The 21440-nt window shown below is 57.5% G+C and overlaps 8 protein-coding genes across 8 annotated transcripts; 4 read left to right on the top strand and 4 right to left on the bottom strand.

Annotated features, from left to right (window-relative positions):
- Positions 1 to 391: 391 nt before the first annotated feature.
- IUM83_06839 (putative long-chain-fatty-acid-CoA ligase) lies at positions 392 to 3174 on the bottom strand (the record flags this gene model as incomplete). The annotated part of the gene is made up of 5 exons (XM_067931071.1): positions 392 to 427; positions 580 to 767; positions 835 to 901; positions 973 to 1051; positions 1220 to 3174. The coding sequence occupies 5 exons, from the start codon at positions 3172 to 3174 to the stop codon at positions 392 to 394; spliced, it is 2325 nt and encodes a 774-aa protein (XP_067787137.1).
- A 338-nt stretch (positions 3175 to 3512) lies between these two features.
- Positions 3513 to 5456, bottom strand: IUM83_06838 (Amino Acid/Auxin Permease (AAAP) Family; the record flags this gene model as incomplete). The annotated part of the gene is made up of 5 exons (XM_067931070.1): positions 3513 to 3612; positions 3673 to 3752; positions 3813 to 4898; positions 4984 to 5183; positions 5264 to 5456. 5 exons carry the CDS (start codon positions 5454 to 5456, stop codon positions 3513 to 3515), a joined length of 1659 nt encoding a protein of 552 aa, XP_067787021.1.
- Positions 5457 to 5617: 161 nt separating this feature from the next.
- IUM83_06837 (putative transporter YwbF) lies at positions 5618 to 7029 on the top strand (the record flags this gene model as incomplete). Its single annotated transcript, XM_067931069.1, has 6 exons — positions 5618 to 6004; positions 6090 to 6234; positions 6304 to 6365; positions 6431 to 6505; positions 6601 to 6664; positions 6746 to 7029. 6 exons carry the CDS (start codon positions 5618 to 5620, stop codon positions 7027 to 7029), a joined length of 1017 nt encoding a protein of 338 aa, XP_067787135.1.
- Positions 7030 to 7638: 609 nt separating this feature from the next.
- On the top strand, positions 7639 to 9222 carry IUM83_06836 (serine/threonine protein kinase; the record flags this gene model as incomplete). Its single annotated transcript, XM_067931068.1, has 1 exon — positions 7639 to 9222. One exon carries the CDS (start codon positions 7639 to 7641, stop codon positions 9220 to 9222), a length of 1584 nt encoding a protein of 527 aa, XP_067787136.1.
- A 173-nt stretch (positions 9223 to 9395) lies between these two features.
- IUM83_06835 (Lysocardiolipin acyltransferase) lies at positions 9396 to 10748 on the bottom strand (the record flags this gene model as incomplete). Its single annotated transcript, XM_067931067.1, has 4 exons — positions 9396 to 10076; positions 10154 to 10398; positions 10466 to 10503; positions 10588 to 10748. The coding sequence occupies 4 exons, from the start codon at positions 10746 to 10748 to the stop codon at positions 9396 to 9398; spliced, it is 1125 nt and encodes a 374-aa protein (XP_067787133.1).
- A 153-nt stretch (positions 10749 to 10901) lies between these two features.
- On the top strand, positions 10902 to 12380 carry IUM83_06834 (Drug/Metabolite Transporter (DMT) Superfamily; the record flags this gene model as incomplete). The annotated part of the gene is made up of 5 exons (XM_067931066.1): positions 10902 to 10986; positions 11081 to 11090; positions 11171 to 11234; positions 11307 to 12032; positions 12111 to 12380. The coding sequence occupies 5 exons, from the start codon at positions 10902 to 10904 to the stop codon at positions 12378 to 12380; spliced, it is 1155 nt and encodes a 384-aa protein (XP_067787134.1).
- Positions 12381 to 12609: 229 nt separating this feature from the next.
- Positions 12610 to 13217, top strand: IUM83_06833 (ribosomal protein L19; the record flags this gene model as incomplete). Its single annotated transcript, XM_067931065.1, has 2 exons — positions 12610 to 12960; positions 13053 to 13217. 2 exons carry the CDS (start codon positions 12610 to 12612, stop codon positions 13215 to 13217), a joined length of 516 nt encoding a protein of 171 aa, XP_067787131.1.
- Positions 13218 to 13482: 265 nt separating this feature from the next.
- IUM83_06832 (Signal recognition particle) lies at positions 13483 to 16281 on the bottom strand (the record flags this gene model as incomplete). Its single annotated transcript, XM_067931064.1, has 12 exons — positions 13483 to 13837; positions 13905 to 14057; positions 14120 to 14508; positions 14593 to 14721; positions 14800 to 14989; positions 15063 to 15216; positions 15307 to 15403; positions 15475 to 15564; positions 15632 to 15700; positions 15789 to 15950; positions 16041 to 16111; positions 16173 to 16281. 12 exons carry the CDS (start codon positions 16279 to 16281, stop codon positions 13483 to 13485), a joined length of 1968 nt encoding a protein of 655 aa, XP_067787132.1.
- Between the last annotated feature and the right edge of the window lie 5159 nt (positions 16282 to 21440).

The following is a 21440-nucleotide window of genomic DNA, read 5'->3' as shown; positions in this document are numbered from 1 at the left end:
ACAAGCTACGTGGCGAATGTGGCTGGCCAAAGCACTGGCTACGGCACGACGGCTACGAAATGATCGTCGACGACAACATGCTGCGACGATGAACTCAATAGCTTCACGACAGCAGGAACGTCGACTATTCCTTCACCGAGGAGCAGCACACACGGTAGTGGTGCTCTACCGCACATCTTTGACAGCTCGTGGATGGCAAACACCAACGTACATCAGGATGCTGCACCATTCAGCTACGCAGATTCAGTCTCTTGTCCGCGGTCATTTCGGTCGACGCTATGCGCAATGGTTTCGAGACGAGCTTACCCGTGCAGCGGCCATGGTACAACGAAATTGGCGAGGCAAGCTGGGGAAGAAAATGTGGCGAGCCCTTATGGAAGAGCGGCAGCAGCTACGTCGAGTACAGCAAGAAGGAGATCGAGCTGCGCTGATAGCGCAGAAGCAAACAGCACATCATGCACTCCAAGCATTCGAGCGTGAGACGCAGCATGCTATTGTACTGCAGCGCTGGTTCCAGACATTGAAAAACCGGCAAGTTTTCCGCGAGGCTCGCGAGCTCCGAGCTCGTGAAGCACATACGCGTGCTGAGACTAAAGTGGCTGAGCTGCTTCGTCTAGCCACTGGAAGTGTGGTGTTCCAGTCTCGAGTATGGCGCGACTGTCTTGATCGTAAAGCCGAGCTGGTAGCTCTTGAAGAAGACGAGTGCGTTGCCATGGAGAAAGAAATCGAGCAGCTTAAAAAATCGTGTATCGAAGCGCATGCCGGATCTACTCAGTCATCCAGGGAGTTAGTTGAGCTGACGAAGCGCAAAAGCGAGTTCGAGCGCTCACGCACTTGTAGAAAACGAGCCACTGAAGCAGTCAAACAACGACTTCAGCCTTTTGCCGTGCAAGCCAAACAGCTTACAGTGGAGAGTGCACGTGAATTAAATGCCAATCGGCAACTTCAAATGGAGTTGCGGCGTGTACGTACCGAGTTACGAAAATTCCACGCGAACTTACGTGGTCGCTTGGTAATGGAGCCCTTGCTGCTCACTGGAGACGTGGAATCGCTGCTTGCGGGGTTGACCGTTCAGGATATGTCCGACGATGGAGATGATAAGCAGTCGCAAGCAGCGGTGTAATTATGCATTGGTATTTATCGAGCACGAAATCGGCGCGTGCTAGCACAACCGTGGAGCTAGCACCCCACCTTTCAGAGTTTACTCTGCTCCTCGTACATTTCGTCGATGACGGCGCCGAAATACTTGATGAGCTCATAGCGCTTGGGCTTAAAGGTGGGCGTGGCTAACCCATTCTCAGGAGTGAACTGCTCCGCGTGGAGCCGCAGCTTGTGTGCGCGCTCAAACGGAAGGAGTTTTGCAGCCAACGCCAACTGTCGAAGGTCCTCCTGGACGACGCTCAGAAGAGTTTTGTTCCCAGGCGCACACAGTTTTTCAAACGAAGCTTCGTCCCCCGTGAGGCCTTGCTTCTCAGCCCACGCAGCAACGAATTCAGGGTCCGGCACGACGATACCCACCACGTAATTCTTGAAGGAATCACCGTGCACAAACACTTGAGCGACAAAGGGGCTTTGGCCGTACACGCCTTCGACACGCTCGGGCGATACATATTCGCCTTGCGACAGCTTGTAGATATTTTTCTTGCGATCAATGATCGCCAGCGTGCCGTCCGGGTTCCATTGTCCGATATCACCCGTGTGGAACCATCCGTCGTCATCCAGCACTTCTCTCGTCAGTTCCGGTTGCTTGTAGTAGCCCTTGAACACATGACCAGACTTGGTCAGGATCTCGCCTCGCGGGCACGGTGTATCGCGAGTCAAGTAGTGCTTTTCAGGCACGTCTTCAAGGCAAATCTGTGCTCCCGAAACGGGGATGCCAACATGTCTGGTCATGGGCATGTCGGCCATTGCGCAGGACACCACCGCAGCAGTCTCCGTGAGTCCGTAGCCTTCCAGCACAGGGCAGCAGAATGCAATGGCCATGAACTCCTTCACCTCCTTCGAAAGAGGAGCGGAGCCGCTCAAGATGTAGCGGACACGGCCGCCTAGAACCATCTTGAGCTTGTCGAATACCAAGCGGTCCCAGAACGCGTGCGTGTAGTAGCCCTGTGCAAGGTACTCCTTCTTGGCAGCATAAGCCTGGTCGAACAGAAGCTTCTTCAAGCCACCAGCGGCTGCGACGCCTTGGGTTATCTTGTCGTGAATGCGGTTAAGAAGGCGCGGCACTGACGGGAACACTGTTGGTCTCAGCTCAGCCATGTCCTCCAGCAGCTTGGTCACATCGCCCTGGTAGTAGCCGATGCACCCGCCCTTGGCGATGATATGCGCTTGCACGTTACGCTCGAAGCAATGCGCCAGCGGCAAGAAGGACAAGTGCACATCCGTCTCGTACAGAGGCGTGATTTCAATGGAACACAGGATGCTGGCGATCATGTTGGAGTGCGTGAGCATGACGCCCTTGGGATCGCCCATGGTGCCTGACGTGTAGCAGATGGTGCAGAGGTCGTCAGGCAGCGGTGGGTCAGCCGCCACGGGGTTGGCACGTCCGATTTCCATGAGCTGGCCCAGCGTCATGAGTGACACGTTGTTGGCTCGGGCCAGACTCACGTCCTCGCCGTCGATCTTGTCCTCGAACTGCACGACCGACTCTACGCTGGGGCAGTCCTTGACGCAGGCCATGAGCGTCTTGACCTGCTCCTTGGCGCAGAAGATCACCTTCATCTCCGTGTGGTTGATGATGTAGGGCACCGCGTTGGGGCCCAGCGTGTCGTACAGCGGCACGAGCGTGTACGTCATGCGGCTGGTGCTGTGCTCCACCACCGACCACTCGTAGCGGTTCTTGCTGAAGACGCCCACAAGCGCCCCGCGCTGCAGTCCGAGCTCTCGGCTCATGCCGGCTGAGCAGCTTTCGACTGCCTCGAGGAACTCGCTGAGCGTGACCCACTCGTAGGGCCCCACCTCGCCCGTCGCGGGGTCCACTCGGCGAGTGCCGAAGAGCTTGTGCGAGCCGTCGGGGTCAATCTCCCGGCGGCTCAGCAGATTCGTGTACAGCGTGAAGCTCGGATCGAAGCCCGAGCACAGCGTGGACTCGTGGACGGGGCCCCGCGTGGCGGTGGCCGTGCCCGGGACGATGCGCGAGTAGATTAAAGCCAGCTCCGCGGATTCGGCGGTCATGGCTGCAGTGCAATGCTGTCGCGGCTGGAGGCTGGGCAGTGGATTGAGCGCTTTCGGCGACGCGGTCGATTGAAGAGTGGCGAGGCCACATCAAGGTCATCGCAAGGGATCTCCCTGCATTGACGGGGCCGGATGCACTGACATTGTCAGTCTGACATGCCTAGTCTGACATGCATGTCACCAGTCGACTTCAGAAATGCTGCGTGAACAGCAAATGTGCCGCTTTTGTGGTACATTTTGTTGAAGCGAAAAGTGTTTTTTGTCAAAGTGAAAATCTCTGTAAATGCTCTAAAGCTATCCGAGAAAATTGAGGGCATGACCTCGTCGGCGTTTTGCCGTTACTTCCATGTCGACACGGCTTGGTACGTGGCGAAGACCATGGTGCAGAGACCAATGGTAATGACTATCCCGTTCAAGATGTGGCCGCGGTCGACAAGTCTGAACAAGTCGATGTGTTAGTCGTTTCGTCCTTGCTTGTTGACACTAGAGCTTCCTTACCTTGAGTGGAAAATGCAGGGATAAATGAACGCGAGTGGCACGGAGCAAAATCCGCCGATGATGGAGACGAAATTATCCAGCTGCAACAGATTCATCAGTTACCAGGCGTATACTTCGTAAAAAAAATAATAGTTGCGTACCTCTTCCTTGCCGAGATACCCGATGACCGCGGTTACACAAACAAGTGCAAAGCGGAACGCGTTCTTTTTCCAGCGCCAGAAGCCCTTGACTCGCTGGTATGGGAACAGGTTGCTCTCGAGGATGTTGATGACCGGGTACAACATCAAAGGGTATGACAGTACCAGGGCGAGCGAGTACGTAAGCTGCACAGCCATGGTGCCCGTGCTCTCACTTGAGCTAGGCAAGTTCAACGTCACCACCGACTGTGTGTTCTGCCCAAAGGCTGCGTACACGGTACCAGCGAACAGCGTACAAATTCCGAGGATGCATGCAACACACCACGACAGAATGGTCGGGAATTTGTGCTTGATCTGATCATCCATGGAGTCGTAAGTAGGAAGCACCAACCCAATGCCTTCAAAGCAGTAGACTGCAACGCCAAGGAACATCGCCCAATTCTCGGAATTAAAATATTCCCACGTTGCTTCGCCTGGGGCCGCACTCTCAAGGGTGTCCACGGTGTAAGTGAGAATGTAGACTAGACCGAACACAATAAGCACGTCGGCAAATAAACTCGTGAGCGCGAAATACTCCAGGCGACGGACCCATGCTAGAGGGGTGTATAGCGGGATTTGCAGCAAAATGAGTGTCCATGATGATGTCGTGAGAGAGCTCCGAAGGTTGAATGCGTGCAGTAAGACTTCACCGATGTTTTTCTCCACGAAAATAAGATACGAACAACAGAAGCCGATTTGTGAAAGCACCAGCGACGTGTTCACGGCGCGGCGGCCCATGCTACCGAACGCCTTCTCCCCCACAATACCGTACGAAACATTGTGGTGGTTGTGAGAGCGAAGAAGTACACTCGAGCATTCAACCAAGCGCAACATGCAGAACGTTGATAGTGCTGCAGACACACAGAGCCCCACAATCGAAAACAGCATGCCTCCATTCTGGAATCCTTTGGGCAGGAACAAGATGCCGCTGCCGATGAATGACTTGAAAATGGTGAAAATCGTCTTCTTGACGGACGCCCCTCTCGTCGATGTCTCGTTCTTAGCTGTGTGAAATGTGTCCAGACTGCTAAACAACGGAATGAGCTCCTCCTGCAATATGCACGCACAATTTAAAAATGTGCACACAGAGTTCAGAACGTGAAGACACCCGAATAGTCAAGAACCTGATACCCACATTCTCGCTGTACTCGTCGCCGAGATGCAATGTGTCGTTGACGAAGCCGCAGTAGGTAGATTGCAGCAAGCTGTCGGGCCCAATGGATGCCAGAAACGATTTCTGCGCGTAGGTCGGCACCGCGGTTTCGCCTGCAGGTAAGTTGGCAATGACGTGGTCACGGCGAAAGCCTCCAGGCTGCGCAATATCCGACGCTTTTCCTGTCGTCCACAGGAGCCAACACCACATGAGACCACCTTTGCGCCTCAAAACGCTACTTTACCGCAGTCGTAGCACGCACCAACGTCCTTGTAGAGCACTTCGCTCACGTCCGGCAACGACTTGGTGCGCACCAGGCCGTCCTGGGAGCCCTTGAGCATGGCGCTGTAGATCTCGCGCGTCATGTCGGACCCCTCCTCCGACATGTCGTGCACGTGCGCGGGCGTGCGCAGGTCGCTGTCCTTGGGCGAGTCCTTCGAGCGCGGTGAGGTCATGGCGCCGCACGGAGAAAAGCACAATGGCACCGTCTTCCTGGCACGTTGAAGCGCATGACCCCAGAGCCGAAACTGATCTCGTGCCCCCTCGCCGGCCGTTACGCGGACGTGCGTAGAAACTGCGAACGTCAAAGATTCGCCTTGGGCCTCTTCGAGCAAGCCTGGGCCTGAGCACAGCCCTCCGTCAGCCAGACGCGGACGCCCCCATGCTGCTGCCCGACTGCCGCGACGTCTTCGCCGAGGAGCACTCGCTGCTGGTGTGCGCGCGCAGCCTGAGCTTCGGCACCTTCTGCCTGGCCACGCTGGTCGCCACCGTGTACGCGTTCCAGCGCATCCTGCCCATTTTCCTGAGCTCGCACTGGTACCTCACGAACCTCAGCCAATTGGCGCTCACGGGGCTGCAGATGGCGCTGCTGGTGTACGAGTGCTTCGTGCTCAACAGCCCCAAGATCGTCGTGCTCGCCAAGTACTTCCGCTGCATCCAGATCGCCATCTCCTGCGTGCTGTACGGGAAGTCCGCCGGGGAGCTCGTGAACCGCACCAAGCTGGTGCGTTGGGGGGAACGGGATGGGGCCGTTGGCTGAGTGGTTCGGACGGTGCTAACCGCTTGGATCTCTTGCTGCTGCTGGACAGTTTTACAACATGCTCATGCCGATCGTAGCGCTCACCACGGTCGCCATGACAGCGGACGCGCTGCTGGTAGTTGGGGCCTATGACAAGATCGACTGCCACCACATCACGTGGATGGCCATGTCGGTTACGGGCGTGGTGCTCACAGGTACGCCCGTCAGCGGATGCAGTTCCGCTCGGGGAGAATCTTCGCATTAACCGTAGTGTCTGTCGGCAGTCGGCTTCGCCATACCTGGCCGAGTGGTTCTCGAGGAGATCAATTCTACCGCGACAAAGCAGGTGAGTCCCTTGGATTAATGTACGGTGCTTGCTGCTGCACAGGCTGACCTTTCACTCTCCCCCAGCGCAAGAAATTCCAGGCTTCCGCCGAGCTGACAGAGCTGGAGCAGTCGCACCACCAGCTCTGGGTTCTCCTGATCGTAAGTTGCTGCGCTCCTTGACCTTGATGGACTTCGCAGGCTAACACATGGCGATCTTGTGCGTGTTTATCTCCGTCGCTCGCTTGCGCGAACAGTGCAACCTCGTGAGCACGAGTCTGCAGCTCGGGGTGGACGCGTATCTATCGTTTGGCGTCGGTGGTAAGGATCGGGGCTGCTTTAGTATTGACGTCGGTGTGCTTGCTGGATGCACTAAACGGAGACTGGCTGGTGCTGCTGCAGGCAAAAAGCGCGAGTGCGACAGCATGTTCTTCGACGAAAACGGCGGGCTGATGGAGCAGTCGGTGCGCCTGGCGATCTCCATCGGGACGTACTTGGTGCCAAACTGGGGCGCGCTCTACGTGTTCTACGTGCTGCCGCGCTTCCAGTTCTCCACAGTCTTGGATGTGCCCGGCCTCGTGATGGACGACGAGCACGAGGAAGCGACGTACGAGCTGCTCCCTGCTGACGAGTACGTATCGCCTCGACCGAGCGGCGGCAGCAGTCGAGGTAGGCGGTTCTACTGAGAGATAGATACATAAATGCATGGCATGGTCTGTTGCTTCGTCCGCTTGAAGTTGAAGCGTGCAACTTGAAAATGTCCGAGATGGCTAATGATCGGTCGGCGACGCAAGTTCATGTACAGTTGTAGCATCATCCGCCACCGCCAAGGAGCCAGCAGCAATTAACCCCGACCATATAGCACAGCAGTGCGAGCCTCGCAGCGAGCAACTTGGTCCATGACGTCGAGGCGGCGGAGGTGTTGACACATCATTCATCACGCCAGCATTTCTTTCGCGTGTCGAGTCGACGCTCAATAGGCGCGTGCCGACGTTGAAGCTCTGCGCTCGTCCTTCGCCGCCTGCTACCCTCCCATCTTACACGCAGCATTGGAAAACGCCGAGGAATGCCCGCTCCCCAGGCCACGACGGCGCGCGACCACAACCGCTGCCAATCCTTGCCGGCGCCGCGTATCAACGCGCCATGTTGAAGCTGCGCCGCACCCTCTCGAATCCGTTCATACTGGGGCCAAGTGCTGCGCCCACGAAGCGTTGCGGTCGACAAGGCCATTCTCAGATTAGCGGCGCCGAGGTCGCAATAGCAGCACCGACACTACCACCGACTGTTACACGAGCATGAGCCTCGACGCCGTCCGCCTGCTGGGCCCGGCGCCGCCCGCCAAGTCACCCATGGACCTGTCGGCGCACGACGTGGCCCTGGTGCGCCTGGGCCGCGGCTCGCCGTTCCAGCGGTCGCACAGCAAGCCCGAGCACCCGACGTCGCAGATGGGGGCGGCCGCCGTGGACGCCGAGAACCAGCGCGCCAAGCGCCACAACGGCAAGACGCTGCTGTTCCTGCGCAAGTTCAGCGTGCTGGAGGAGGACGTCGTCATCTGCAACCGCGTGCGCTGCGGCGTGGACCCGTCCTGGTTCCAGCACCGGAACGCCGGCGACCACCGCTACCTGCGCGCTCTGAGCTTCGAGGAGGCGCGGCTGGCGGCCACGCGCCGCCGTCGCTCGGTCTCGATGGCCGCCGCTCTCCCCAAGAAGAGCCAGAGCATGCGCTTCGACCCGAGCGACCTGGAGGACGACGACTTGCTCACGAACGCCGCAGCCTCGAAGACCGACAGTTCGGGGGGTACATGTAGCAACACCAGCACGGAGCGCAGCTCGTTCAACTCTGTCGTAGCTAGTGCCTCCTCTATTAGTGAAGACGCAGTCTCAGTCACGCCCTTGAAAACGGAGGGCAGCTTGCGTGCCCCGCTGGTGTGTGGTGGCGCGTCACGGAAGTGTGTGGCGGGCCCTCGCATGCGGACGGCATCCGAGAGCTCGGCGCTACTCACCCCGCGAGAGAAGGCGATGCATGGTCGATATCTCATCCGGGAGTCCTTCGCAGCCGGGGCCTATGGCAAGGTGTGCTCTGGACAGGATAAGTCGTCGCTGGAAGAGGTCGCGGTGAAAATCGTGCCCAAGTACATCTTGATCTCTCCGGAGGAGAAGCAGTCAGTGATCCGGGAGCAGGTCATTCACAAGGGCCTGGACCACCCGCACATTGTCAAGCTGCTGGACGTCTATGAAGACGACGGCGCGCACTACTTCATTCTGGAGCGCGCCGACAGCGGGTCGCTCAACACGATGATCACTGGCGCGGGGATCGAAGAAAACAAGTGCCGGGAATTCTTCCATCAACTGCTGCTCGCGCTCGAGTACCTCCACGGGAACAACATTGTGCACCACGACATCAAGCCGCACAATGTACTACTGGACGACGAGGGGACGACAGTCAAGCTGTGCGACTTCGGTGCCTCGCGAGCTTTCGATGCTCACCAGACGTCGTTGCCATTCGCTGGTATCTTCGGGACGGTGGGCTACATCGCGCCCGAGCTACTTGATGGCGAGCCGTCCTATGGTCCTGGCATCGACATGTTCAGCGCTGGCATTTTGCTCTTCGAGATGGTCTTTGGATACGGCCCGTTCTACCCGCCAAGTGCTTGCACGCACCAGGAACTGGAGTTTCCGAATAGATCGAAAGCATCCCCGCAAGTGAAGCAGCTTCTCACTAGATTGCTGGAGAAGGACCCAGCCAAGCGGATTACTGCAGGTCAGGCTCTGGGTCATCCATGGATCACGCTTAACGCTGGCGGTCGCTCTGCTCCATCGTCGCCGGTGAGTACTTTCGCGGGCAAGCCTCCACCGGCTCCGACCTGCGTTCGCCGGTAGAGCGGTACTTGAACTAGCAGACGAATGTGTACTTTGTATCTTGCTTAACCCCATAAAAGCGTAATAGCACGTCATGTACAAGTAAGCTCTGTTGCATCTTGGGCGATGAACAGATATCTACTTGTTGAAATGCATGCGCGCGGACAAAAGCAATTCTTCTCTAGCTTCTAGACCTATAAGTTCTTAATGAGAAATCCATCAACGCCGGAGCCATACGCAGTGCTGATAGTGTAACCAGCGATAATCGCAATTGCTGCTGCAACTGACATCAAGTTGCCGATCAGTCCGCATATCGTGGCAGCGCCGATCAGCACGAGCCAAAACATCACCAGAACGGTCAACGCAGGACCTTGGTTCTCCTGGAAAAGCAGTTCAGCTCCATCCGGAAGCTTTCCATTCGACTCGTAGAATGCCTTGAGCATAGACTCTTTACGCTCGAAGCGTTGCTCCATCCAAGTTGCGAGCTCGCTCTCGCTTTTGTCGCGCAGTGCCGAAATGTCCACTCGTTCGATGTAGAAGTGGATCATCCTTGGCACACGGCCGGTTAGCAGTGACGCCTCCGATGGACGTTCGTTCGCTGCGTAGTCCACGTAGAACATAGTGATATCGTACACAGCAGTGAGCTGTGAGCGCAGCAGCGGGAACATAAACGTCCAGCCAGTCGTGCGCGGGTACAATGAGTACTGGCGCGGCGGCAACCCGTTCTTCTTGGCAAAGGCGGCACTCTTTTCCAGGTTGCTCTCGCTGAGATCCGTTCCTTCCGGGAACAGGAGGTATGAGGCCTCCGGCTCTGCTGAAGTCAGGAACGGCAGCAACCTGCGAAGATTCACCTGGTCGTCCGCCCAGCGGCGTTGCTGCAGGACATTGAAGCTAGTTAGCAAAAACTACCAACACTGTGACCCACAGGTCAGCGCAGAGACTTCAGGTTTACCAGGAAGATGAAGATGAAGTGCTGCATGGCCCAGCCGAAAATGGGGATTTTGCGCAGCGGAGCCTTGAGTACAATGCGCAGCTGGTGCAGCGTGCGCGTCCGCCAGGCCACGCTCCACAGCAGCATCCAGTCGATGCGCGTGCGGTGGTTCGACAGCCACAGCGCCCGATCCTGTGACATGTCACTCTCGTGGGCCTTGGTCTCTGCGTCGCCGTACACGCGCGCCTGGATGCCGAAGAGTTTCTCTGCTCAACAGAAGTCATGGTGAGCGTCCAGCAGCGCCAACTTCAAGCCCACTTCACTTCGACGTACCAAGCAGCAGCACGACGTGGCCCATCCACGCCCATTGTCTGCGCAGGTAATTGCATTGCAGCACACATTAACTACATGTCAGCAGCGCCAGTTGAGCTCAGGTTCAAGTCCGCTCGACGCACATGAAGCGCGTGACGCGGCGGTAGAAGCGCTTGGTGCGCAGAGGCGCCGGCAGAGGCAGCGCCACCAGCAGGAAGCACGGCGTCAGCACCCAGGCCACGGCCGTCCAGCCCGTGACCACCAGCGACGCCAGGAACGCGACGCCGACAAGAGCCACGCGCATGGTCTCCGCTGCCGGCCGAGGTGGGATAATAACGTCAGTGACGACGAGCTCAATTTATGATGCTTAAATCAGCCAATCAGCGACCGTCGGTGTGGACCACGCAGCCTCTACCAGTTGACTTGAAGAACAAGATTCACCGCAGCTGGAGAGAAGATGACGACGAGGGCGGAGGCGGAGCGCGACGTGAAGCTCCTCGTGAGCTTCGTGGCCATGGTCTTCGTGGGGCTCGGCAACAAGAGTGCGTGTTGCTCTCCACTGCGCGAGTGAAACAGAATTGGAAATGGCTATGGTATCCACTGACGCGTTGTACTCCTGCGTCTCGGATGACACAGTCTTCCAGAAGTGCGTATCATACCGGGGATTGCTCCTCGCTCCTCTGTTTGCGTCTGTAGTTTAATTGTGTGTTCGTTACTGAGCGGCAGGCTGCAGACCATTCCGATGCACAACTACCCGACGTTCCTCAACCTGCTCACCACGTTCGTTTACGTACGTGCTGCTCTGCACCCATTGGCGTCGAGACTCTCTTGTTTACTTGTCTGTTGGCGGGGATGCGCGCAGATTCCTATCAGCTTCGCCTACATCCTGCCGATGATCAAGTACGGCAGCGCCATCACGTGGGACCAGCGCAGCATCCCCAAGCGCAAGTTCGCGGTCATGGGGGGCCTCGACTCCGTCGCCGGAATCCTACAGGTGTTCGCAGCCACCTATCTAGGTGGATCCCTCATCATCTTGCTTGGGCAGGCTGCGATCCCCATTTCGATGCTTATCTCCAGCCTACTGCTGAAGGCCAAATACTCGGGCTACCAGTATGTGGGCGCGGTGGTCGTTTCGCTGGGCCTGCTCATTGTTCTCGGGTCGGGCGACTCTAGCAGCAGCAGTGGCACCAATCCTCACCTCATCGTGCTGTGGTCGATTGTCATGATCTTCAGTTGTGTTCCCATGTGCCTGTCCAGCGTTTACAAAGAGAAGACGCTTGGCGAGGCGGAACTAGATGCGGTCTACCTGAATGGCTGGATCGCTGTGTTCCAGTTCCTGTTCGCAATTCCGCTGACGTTTCCCGCGGCCATGGTTGGCGACAACCCGGTTACACCTAGAGAGCTTCCTGAAAATCTGTACGACGGTTTGATGTGCTACCTGGGACAGAACACTATCACTGAAGGCGCGCACAAGGACGACTGCGAAAAGGCGACCATCTACGTGACGGCGTATCTGCTGTTCAATGTGGCATACAACCTGCTGATCATCTTGATCCTCAAGTTCGGCAGCGCCAACATCCTCTGGCTGGTAAGTGACTGACTCCTGGGTTGAGGACGGTTCAGTCGTTGAGGTCTCATCTTTATCGGCATTTGTGTGAACAAACAGGCTATGACCATCATGGTCCCTCTGGGCAACGTCGCGTTCACGTTCCCGTTCATGCCGGAGCACCAGCCGCTGCACGCGAAGGACATCGCGGGCCTGCTGTTCATCATGGCGGGGCTGTTCGTGTACCGGTTCTTAGAGGAACTTATGGACTCGTGGAACAAGCGGAAGCCCGTTTACCCGGACGAGAAGGGCTTGGCGGTAGACGAACTCAAGCGGGCGCTCATCAGCAGCGACAGCGACACCAGCGACGACCTGGAGCGGGAGGTGTAGAGCGATCTCTATACCAGCAGTTTGTGTTGACAGTGAGAGACCCGTATACATACATATAGGTAGCAGTAAATCAAATGGCAACTTCGCTTCAAGTTGAAGGTCATGTACCATAAATTAGGTACATGTCACTTGGGGTTGGGGCTTGGTGTGCGCCACACGCCGCACCGGATGGCCATCGGGCGCTATTGACCGCAGAACCCGGGGAGCTCCGTACGGCACATCGCTGACCATGCTGGCCGCCGCCACCAAGAGCTTCGTGCGCGCCTCGTCGCGCCGCGCGCCGCTGCTGAGCGCGCAGACGTCTTTCTTCTCCACAGAGGCGGCCGCGCCCGTGGCCGAGCAGCCCAAGCGCGCCAAGCTCAAGATCCCCACCAAGCGCGCGGCGTCGCTGCTGCAGCAGCTGGAGGCGGAGGCCGTGGCCAAGTCCGCGGAGGGCAAAGACATCGACGCCTTCAAGCCCGGCGACTCGGTGGAGGTGCAGTACCTGCTGAGCCGCACTGGCGGCCGCGTGCAGCGCGTCAAGGGCGTCGTGCTGGCGCGGCGGAACCGCGGCACGGGCAGCTCGTTCGTCATCCGCAACGTGAGTGCGCGCAGAGGAGGCGCGGGCGGCGCAGCAAGCTGGAGACTGACTGGGTGGTGGTTTACTGTGTGTTTGTTGGTTGGTTGGTGCAGCACATCGGCGGCTACGGCTACGAGCAGAAGATCTTCCTGCACTCGCCGCTGCTGCAGAGCGTCAAGGTGCTGCAGGAGGCGTTCATCCACAAAGGCAAGAAGCGCGTGCGTCGTGCAAAGCTCTTCTACCTGCGCGAGAAGGCGCCCAGCTTCACTACTGTCTAGGCACGTCGGACTCGTCGGAACCAGCGCTGTCGCGACCAACGCAGCAATTCTATGGATGACAGCGACGCTGGGTGGATGTAGGGAAGCGGCGCGAGTAGGAAGCTGATCGGCTGCACTAACACTAGAGAAGAAAAACGATTCACAGACCACACGCAAGCTGCAGACGGGAACAGGTTCGTCTGTTATCGGCAAGGATGCTCGCAGGTTCTAGCCAAGTCGCTGCATCATGGCGACAGCAACTTCTTCTTGGGTCGTGGCGCTCCCTCTATCTGCGTTTCTTCTTCTTGGACTTGCGAATGCCCGAGTCGCTGGATACCACGACGGCGGCAGGCTTGTCCGACTCGGCCTTGCGGGCTGCGCGGGCCGCCGCATCCAGCTTCAGAGCGTCCTTCTCCGTGCCCATGCCAGCTCCCTGCGCACCGACGAAACGGTTGCGACCACGACGACCACGCTTGCCGTGAGAGCGCTGCTTGCGCGGGATCCAGCGCTCCGGGTCTGGGTTCACCAGGCCAATAGACGCGTTGTAGTCCGGGCTAGCGCGCAAGTTGGCAAGATGCGCCTCCCTACGCTTAGCGCGCTTGCGGGCGATGCTTTCAGGGCTCTTCGCCGCACGCTTACGTCTGTGAAAGGCACGGAGGTAACACAGTTAGAAGTGCAAATGGACAGGACCCAGTGTCAACTACGTACTCGCTCTTCTTGTCGCCAGTGTCCGCAAACTTGGCGGCCAGACGATTCGAGCGAGGAGCCTGTTTCTCCAATTCACTCGGGTCAACACCGCTCTCCTCAACTGCCGGCAGCATGGCACATCGAGCCTCAGCAGCCTCGGCATCGCAGAACGACCTGCACGTATACGCGTTAGAAGTGCATCGAAGCAAGATAGTGCAGCTCAGTGTGAGACCTACAGGGCAACGACCAACGAGGCCATGGAGCGCAGACGGAGGTCGCGGTCCAAAGCACCAGCAGTCTCGCCTTCCAGCAGCTCCAAGTACGCGTCGGCAGCCTCACGGTACTGCTTCTTCTGGATCTTGTACCAGCAGTCTCCCTCACGAATCTTCATAGCCTGTTCCGACGTGTAGTCACTAGCCCTGTGGTGGACCAAGGCGCTTTCCAGCACGGCCTGAGCCGAGGCCGAGTCGCCAGCCTGCTCGTATAGAGCGACAAGCGTCGCGACCGTACCCGGCGAATGGGCCAGCTGCTCGATGGAGCGAATGCACTCGGCAGCCTTCAGCACCTGTCCTTCCGTCAGGTACACGTGCGCAAGGCCAAGACGACCACCCACGCTCATATCGTCCTGGACGTACAGAAATCACATTGCGATAGCAAATTGAGGTTAGTCTTGCAACCGAGAGTGGGGCTTCCAATTCGTGTCTCGTACCTGTAGCTGTTCAACAGCAGCTCCCGCGGACTGGTCCTTAATTGTGAGCAGCACCACGATGTCAGCAATTGACTTTGACGAGGGGAATTGCTTCTTCAAGGCCTCCAAGCTCTCGCGACACTCCTCCGTCTGATTAGCACGTGGTTCAAGTAGTTAGTACGTGGTTGGATCTCGCTACTGATATGAGGCCGTGATATCTATGCGCACCTTATTCATGAGGCACAGCAGTAGCGTGCGGTTCGTGAGGATGGCCTCCTGTTGCGTTGGATTCAGCTTGTCCGACAGCACCGCGGCATCGATGTTCTTCAGTCGCTTGAACGAGTCCATCACGTCACGGTCCTTACGGATAGTTACGATGTTGTTCGAAGCCACAGCTCCCACAGCACGGTTACGCAGCCTGCATCGTCATCAAAGCAAATAATCAGTAATGAACACTAGCGCAATATTTACAACACAATGAAGTAGCATACTTTAGCTTCAGCACGTTGCGGTAATCCGAGAGAGCGCCATCCAGATCGCCACGCATCTGCTTCACAAATGCGATCTGCGTCTTGATGACAGCCGCCTCCTCTTCAATTTCCGCTTCCGAAGCTCCCTCGGCCACAAACGTATCACGGCACAAGCCTGCCATGCAAATAAGTCACCACACCATGCAGATCATACGTCAAGCGGGCACACGATCATAACTCAAGGAATCAACGCTGCTCATCTTACGCTCGGCAGTCAGCAGGAGCTCCTCCGCCGCCTCCCAGTCGCCAGACTGGATAGCTATGAACGACTTGTTGAAGGCCACTTCGAATCCATCGTCGATCTATGATAGCAGAGCACACGAATGAGCAGCTATCCCCTCCGCAAATTCGTGGATGCACGCCATACTCTTACCGGAATCTCGCGGTCCTTGAGCTCGTGGCTTCTGCCCGCGCTCGCATACGCAGCCAGCAGGTTCGTCTGCAGCTCCAGGAGGTCGTCTCCCTGTAAGCACACAGCGATATCATCAGTGATGGCAGGATAGCTCCACCCAACCCACATGCACACGCACCTCTGGGGCGCGCGTGAGCAGCAGCTCGTAGATGCGGATGCTCTGGTCGTAGTTCCCCTTGCGGAAGTGCTGCATTGGCCAAAACGCAGAGACAAAGTAGCCAGCGTCAGCTGCCCGCGATCCGTCCACCGCCTGCGCGCCGAGTCCGTCTTCGTACCAGTTGCGCCGCCAGGTGCAGCTGGGCGGTGCTCTGCGCCTGCAGGTCCCCGCCGCTCAGCAGCTTGAGCGCGTCGTCGTCCTGCTTGAGGCGGTAGAGGCAGTAGGCCTTCTCCGTGGCGAGGAAGTCGTACTTGACGGCCAGCTCCAGCGCCTTGTCGAACTGCAGACACACACGGACCAACGCACGCGTGAGGCTCCGACCAGGACGAGAGCGTGGGGGCAGGAGAGAGCCCGTGCGGTCCGTCGGTACCTTCTCCAGGCGGATGAGCGCCACGCACTTGACCTTGACGGCGTCCACGTCGTCCGGCAGCTTGGAGCGGACTGCAGGCAGCACAACGGTCAGACGCGCGTCTCTCTCTGCTCGGCGCACGCGCCCACTCACTCTTGTTGCAGATGTCCACAGCGCGCGAGTAGTTCTCGCGCTTGAGCGCAGCGTTGAGCTCCGAGAAGCTCGCGGCCACCGCGGCGTCGGCGGAGACGGCAGTAGCCATACCTAGCTCCTCCCTCTTCCTTTTGTGGCTTCCTTTTGTGGGGAAATTGTGTTTCGGGTCCGTTCTTTTAAAATAATTGTCCGTTATTTTCGAAATAAACGTTAATATGAATTTTGATCATACAGTGGATGCCTACCAAAAATAGAAAAATCACCTAAGGGGCGGGTCGCAGTCAAAACAAGAGGTCGCAGAAAGAGAACCCGCCAATCAAACGACCCCTCACCTCTTTTTGCATGTACACTCCCAACAAGAGGTAGTGGAGGTCTTTTGGTCTCTTTTTCTGTTATAGACACGCATTGACAGATCTATCGTAACATTTGTCATTCTCTCTCGTCATGAATCCAGGCGACACGACTCTGGCATGCGCAGCGGCCTCGATATGTGTGCTTGCTGTCGTCGTCTCCGACAAACGCACGTAACACCAGTATACCGTGCCGCGAGCTGACTGGGACGGTCCCAACAAGTCTTCTCCGTGGGCTGGTTCTGACGGCATATACGCTGCACTCGTAGGCTTCTTCTGCGCGGCTGGCCATGCTTAACTGTGAGCAAAAGTTACACTGACTCGCATATAAATTTCTTAAGGGAAATGCGAAAATGTGCTGTGACCCGACCTCCACTTTATTTGCAATAAAAAAACCAAAAAGAGAAGAGGTGCGACCCGCCCCTAACATAGATGCAGCAGATATGACAGGTCTGATCACAAAGTATGCTAAAAATCATCCACCACAAATAACGAGCAAACTCTGGTTGACGCTAACTGTCTCATCCCACGTCACTCTGCACGATATAGGACCGTTGGAACGGGACACAAGGCCTGCTGAATCTTTCCAAGATACTGCTTGAAGTTCGGGAATTGGCTTGAAGTTCGTCATTTCCCTTCCAGCTCCCACCCGCGCAAGCGCCACCATGTTCGAGGGAGACGACGGCGTGTTCCTGCTCCTATGCGCGGCGTACAAGACTGTCGTGTAGGAACACGCGCTAACTTATATAAGGCACACTTTCCCCACCAACAACACCCACCAAGTCACCGAAGACTCAATGGGCTTGTTAGGGTTAGAACATGAAGGACCAGAAACTTTCCCTTGCACCGGGTTGATGTTTCCCCTGTGTACCGAGCTTCCGCTAGTCGACCGACGGAAGACTCAGCATCACTAGCCACGAGCAAAGGCTAGCACGCTCTCACACACAAAATATACCTCGCAGGTCCTCAGAAGGAAGGGTTCCGGCCTGTTACGGCGTGATACGAGGGTGCCGGAGCTATACTCCGGTGGGAAGAATAAGTGGAGTGCGCTCTCGCTCCTCCACTACCTGGCGACGACTCGTAGCTACCAATATACCGGCCACTAACTCTTGGCCCTGCCAGGGATGAACACACGCTACACTAGTAGATGTGCCCACCGACAGTCATAATTCTACCTACCAGGTTTACCTTGAGCTGCAGGTTGTTCCCTGCAGGCACCGGTGTCGCCCTTGCGTGGTTGGGAGGAAAAGCTGTTCTGTTATTGTTGCCCGAAGGCTTATCTGTCTTCTCTTACGTTTCCTATCGATCAATACAAATGTCAAGTATAAACGCGTCCGTTTTGAACCGCCAATTGTAACCTACGACTCTTCGGCCCTTCCTCTGCGACGTGACGGCGCTACCGACGACTCAAACGGCCGCTGAAACGCCACCGACGACTGGGGACAGGCGCCGACGACTCATAAGTTTGGATCTTGCCAGTAGGTTCGCACCGTACTTAGCGAGCTGCAACCGCCCGCGCTTGACTTGGGACCATCGACGAGTCATCGTCACCGACCAATTTAGGCCAATCAGGGACCGGGGAGTTTGGTCCAATGACTGGCGATGGGTTGTGACTTGCCAGTTGGCGCCGGCGCCTCGAGTCTTCTTCATCCCCTGTCTCGGCCGTGGGTTTTGGCTTCGGCTTCATTTCCCGATACCACAACTGCCCCCACCGCGACTCGAGCCGCGTGCTGGTGAGCGTCGGGGTGTTTCCTGCGCCATGGTCGGGACTTCGCGTGCCGCCCAGTCTGCCGTGAACTCGGCGCTCGGGGCTCTCGGTGTGTCTCGGTCCTCGCTTCAGGTAAGCTGTCTTCTCTTGTCCGGTCGTATTCACTGCTAACCAGGATCGTGGTATCCTTGCCAGTCTTCGCTTGGTCGAGGAAGTGCGCTTGCTGCTGGCAGTCCTTCTGCTGCTCCTGCTGCCCCGCCGTCGGCGGTGTCCGAAGACAGGAGTGTGGCTGAGTCAACTGGCAGCTCGTCCACAGTGAGTCTTTGTCACCTTCCTGCTTTTCGTCGACTTCGCGCGAGATACTGATGCTCGGTGGCTTCGTGCGACTGCTTCCCAGGTCATCTTGTCATCTCCGGGGCTGAGCTCGCCTGCTGGCGACGACCCGCCACGCCAAACTTCGCTGGATGTGTCTGCTGAGCCGTCTGTGTCACCAGCCACCACTCCCGCTGCTTCTTTGGTACGCCTTGTTGAGTTGCACCTTGATCTTGGGCCGCTTTCGCTCACGCTTGAGGCTGCTATCTTCGTCTATTGTCTGGCAGGACACTTCTCTGGTTGATATACCCGTTGGTGATGCTGCCGGCGACTCGGCTGCGCGCCAGTCGTCGCAGGTAGTTGCTAGACGTCCCGCTCCGAGTGCTGGAGCTGGGTGTTCTGCCACCAGCGGCACGTTGGCCTCTGGTGATGCTGTGTCGCGTGAATTCCTCGAACAGCTCATTATGGAGGCCTGTGCTGAGTCGTCGGAGCGCGTGATCGCAGTGTTGGGCCCTCGGCCGGAGCGTATTGGCCGTCTTAACGTCAACTTGAACGGGGCCCCGACATCCGTGGGGATCGTCACGTAGGTTCTCGCTTGGCTGCCGCCCACTCGCTGGAAGACGTGGTGGCGGGGGCTCAGCCAAACATGAGAGTGCACGACGACGTCAACTTGGACCTGGCGGTGATGCGAGGCCAGTTGTATTCAGCCGAAGCTGCGCGTGCTGCCGCCGAAAACTCGCTGATGAAAGAATCCTTCAAGCACGAGAACACTATGGTGTTCCTCAAGCAAGCAAGCTCGGAGCTCGAGCACTCCAAGAAGGAGTTCAAGCGTTTGCGTGTCTTGGAGGCTCACTACCTCCAAGAGATGGAGGGGCTTCGGGGAGCAGTGGATGCGCACACCGAGACGGCAGCTCGCTTGGAGAACCGTGTGAAGGCTGCCGACGTCGAGTGCAAGCGGCTGGCCCTCCAGCTCACTCGCGAGCAGACAGTGTTCAAGACTGCCGTGGCGTCGTCGACTGCACAGAACAAGCGTCTGCATGATCTTCTGGCTCGCTTGGATGTTGGCGATGACTCGTCGTCGACTCGCCTTCAGCGTCAAAATGAAGACCTCCAAGAGCAAGTGAAGCGGCTGACGCGCGCCAACCGGGCTCGTCGGGCGCACGTCAGTTTTGAAGACATGACTCCAGACGTCCTTGTGCTGATCTCCGAAGGTTCGTGCCGGTTGCCGAGGTGCTGCATCTTCTTGTATGCTGGCTTGTGTTCTGACTCTGGGCGATGACTCCTTTCTTTGCAGGTTTGTCGACTGGTGAGTTGAACTGGAACCTGCTGGACATCAGCCAAGAGACTCGACGAGTCCTCAAGGACATGCTGGCTAATGCCGATCCATCTCGCACCGAGGAGGCCATTGCCGTTGACTTGGCCCACGCTGCCTTCCTGGAATCGGATTCTCAAGTTGAGTCGACGCCGGAGTAGCGAGCGACTGAGGCGAACAAAACCACGCCTGGAACACGTGCTGCTGACATTGAAGCAGACCGTGCTTCGCGTGCAGGGAAAGCTGGTCGCTCACGCAAGCATTCATCGCAAGAGGACTTCGGTTCCCGGCGTTAGCGTGGTCGATCAAGCTCCGTTTCTCGTTCGGTGTCGCAGAAGCGTCTTCGTTCGTCATCAAGTCGTCGCAGTCCGTCCACCAGTCGTCCGGCCAAGTGACCTCGCCGCCCCGCCGAAGACTCAGCCTCTGCTACTCATGGAACCCGTACATCTTCTTCTTGTCGAGGTGGTAGCCGTGAGTCTTCGGTGGCAGTTCTTGGTGATTCTCGGTCTTCTGCCCAAGATAGTGAGCCCTTGGAAGCGGAGGTGGAGATCGTCGAGTCTTCCGGAAGCGCTCCTACGGCTGCAGGATCACCGCCCAAGTCGACGGTGCAGGCTTCAAGCACTCCTGGAGCTTCATCGTCCAAGGGCAAGTCGAAGCGGAAACCCAAGGGGCGATGGGCTCGTTCTCAGCCTGCTGCCGGTCCGCCAGCTCGCGCCATTTTCTCCGGAAGCGCTGCCAAGTCCTCGTCGGACAGTTCACCTGTCGTTCCTTCGCGCAAGCCTTCTCGTGTGGTGGAGTCGTCGGATGAAGATGCTGTCTCGTCAAGCACTCTTTCTCCTCCTCCCGAGCAGGTTCACGTCGACTCTGGTGCCTCTCTCGAGTGGTTTCCAGACACTGGTTCGGAGGCAGAGAACTTGGTTGTTGGATCTGTTATTGAGTTGTCGGGGGTCGTTCCCGAATCTTCGTCTCTCTCGGAGCGTCCGGGTTCCGAGTCGTCGGGAGCCGTCCAGGGTGTTGATGCGGAGTCTAAGGAGGCACCTCCTGCTCCACCGAAGACTCAAACGAGTCACCGTCGTCAGCGTCGTCGTCCTTCAGTTCAGCCTGCATCTTCCGGACGCAGTCGAGTCGTCGCCACTCTGTCGTCCACCCCTGGGTCGGATCCGAGTTCCCTACGTCCGCTTACGGTGCCTTTATCAACAGTCCCTCGTCCGATTTTCCAAGCAAGTGGCCAAGTTGGCTTTGCTTTACATCGAGCCGCCTTTTACGCTTCCCGGGGCTCTCAAGTGCTGGACCCAGATGCTGAACGCTCGGTTGCCTGCACCGCTGCCTCGGGACCTCCGAATTCTTTCGAGCCCTGAAGGCATCGCGGCGTTCGCGGATTACAAGAACCCCGATCATCCATGGCAGAAGCTGCGCCGACGACTCCCGTCTCGAGCGTGCCTCTTTGACACTTCAGAGTTTGATCCCGACTCCAAGGTGTCCCAGTGGGCTTCGCCGATGACTCGGGTGATGGAGTATTCGAGCAACTTTCATGGGAGTGGCGACCCGGATAACGCCGACCTTGGTTTCTTGCTTTGGGAGTGCGA

This window comes from Phytophthora cinnamomi, assembly GCF_018691715.1.
Source record: "Phytophthora cinnamomi strain GKB4 chromosome Unknown Contig62, whole genome shotgun sequence".
In the NCBI taxonomy this organism is placed as follows: Eukaryota; Oomycota; class Peronosporomycetes; order Peronosporales; family Peronosporaceae; genus Phytophthora; species Phytophthora cinnamomi.
Note: the sequence above shows the minus strand (reverse complement) of the source record. Positions and strands in the feature narration are given on the sequence as shown.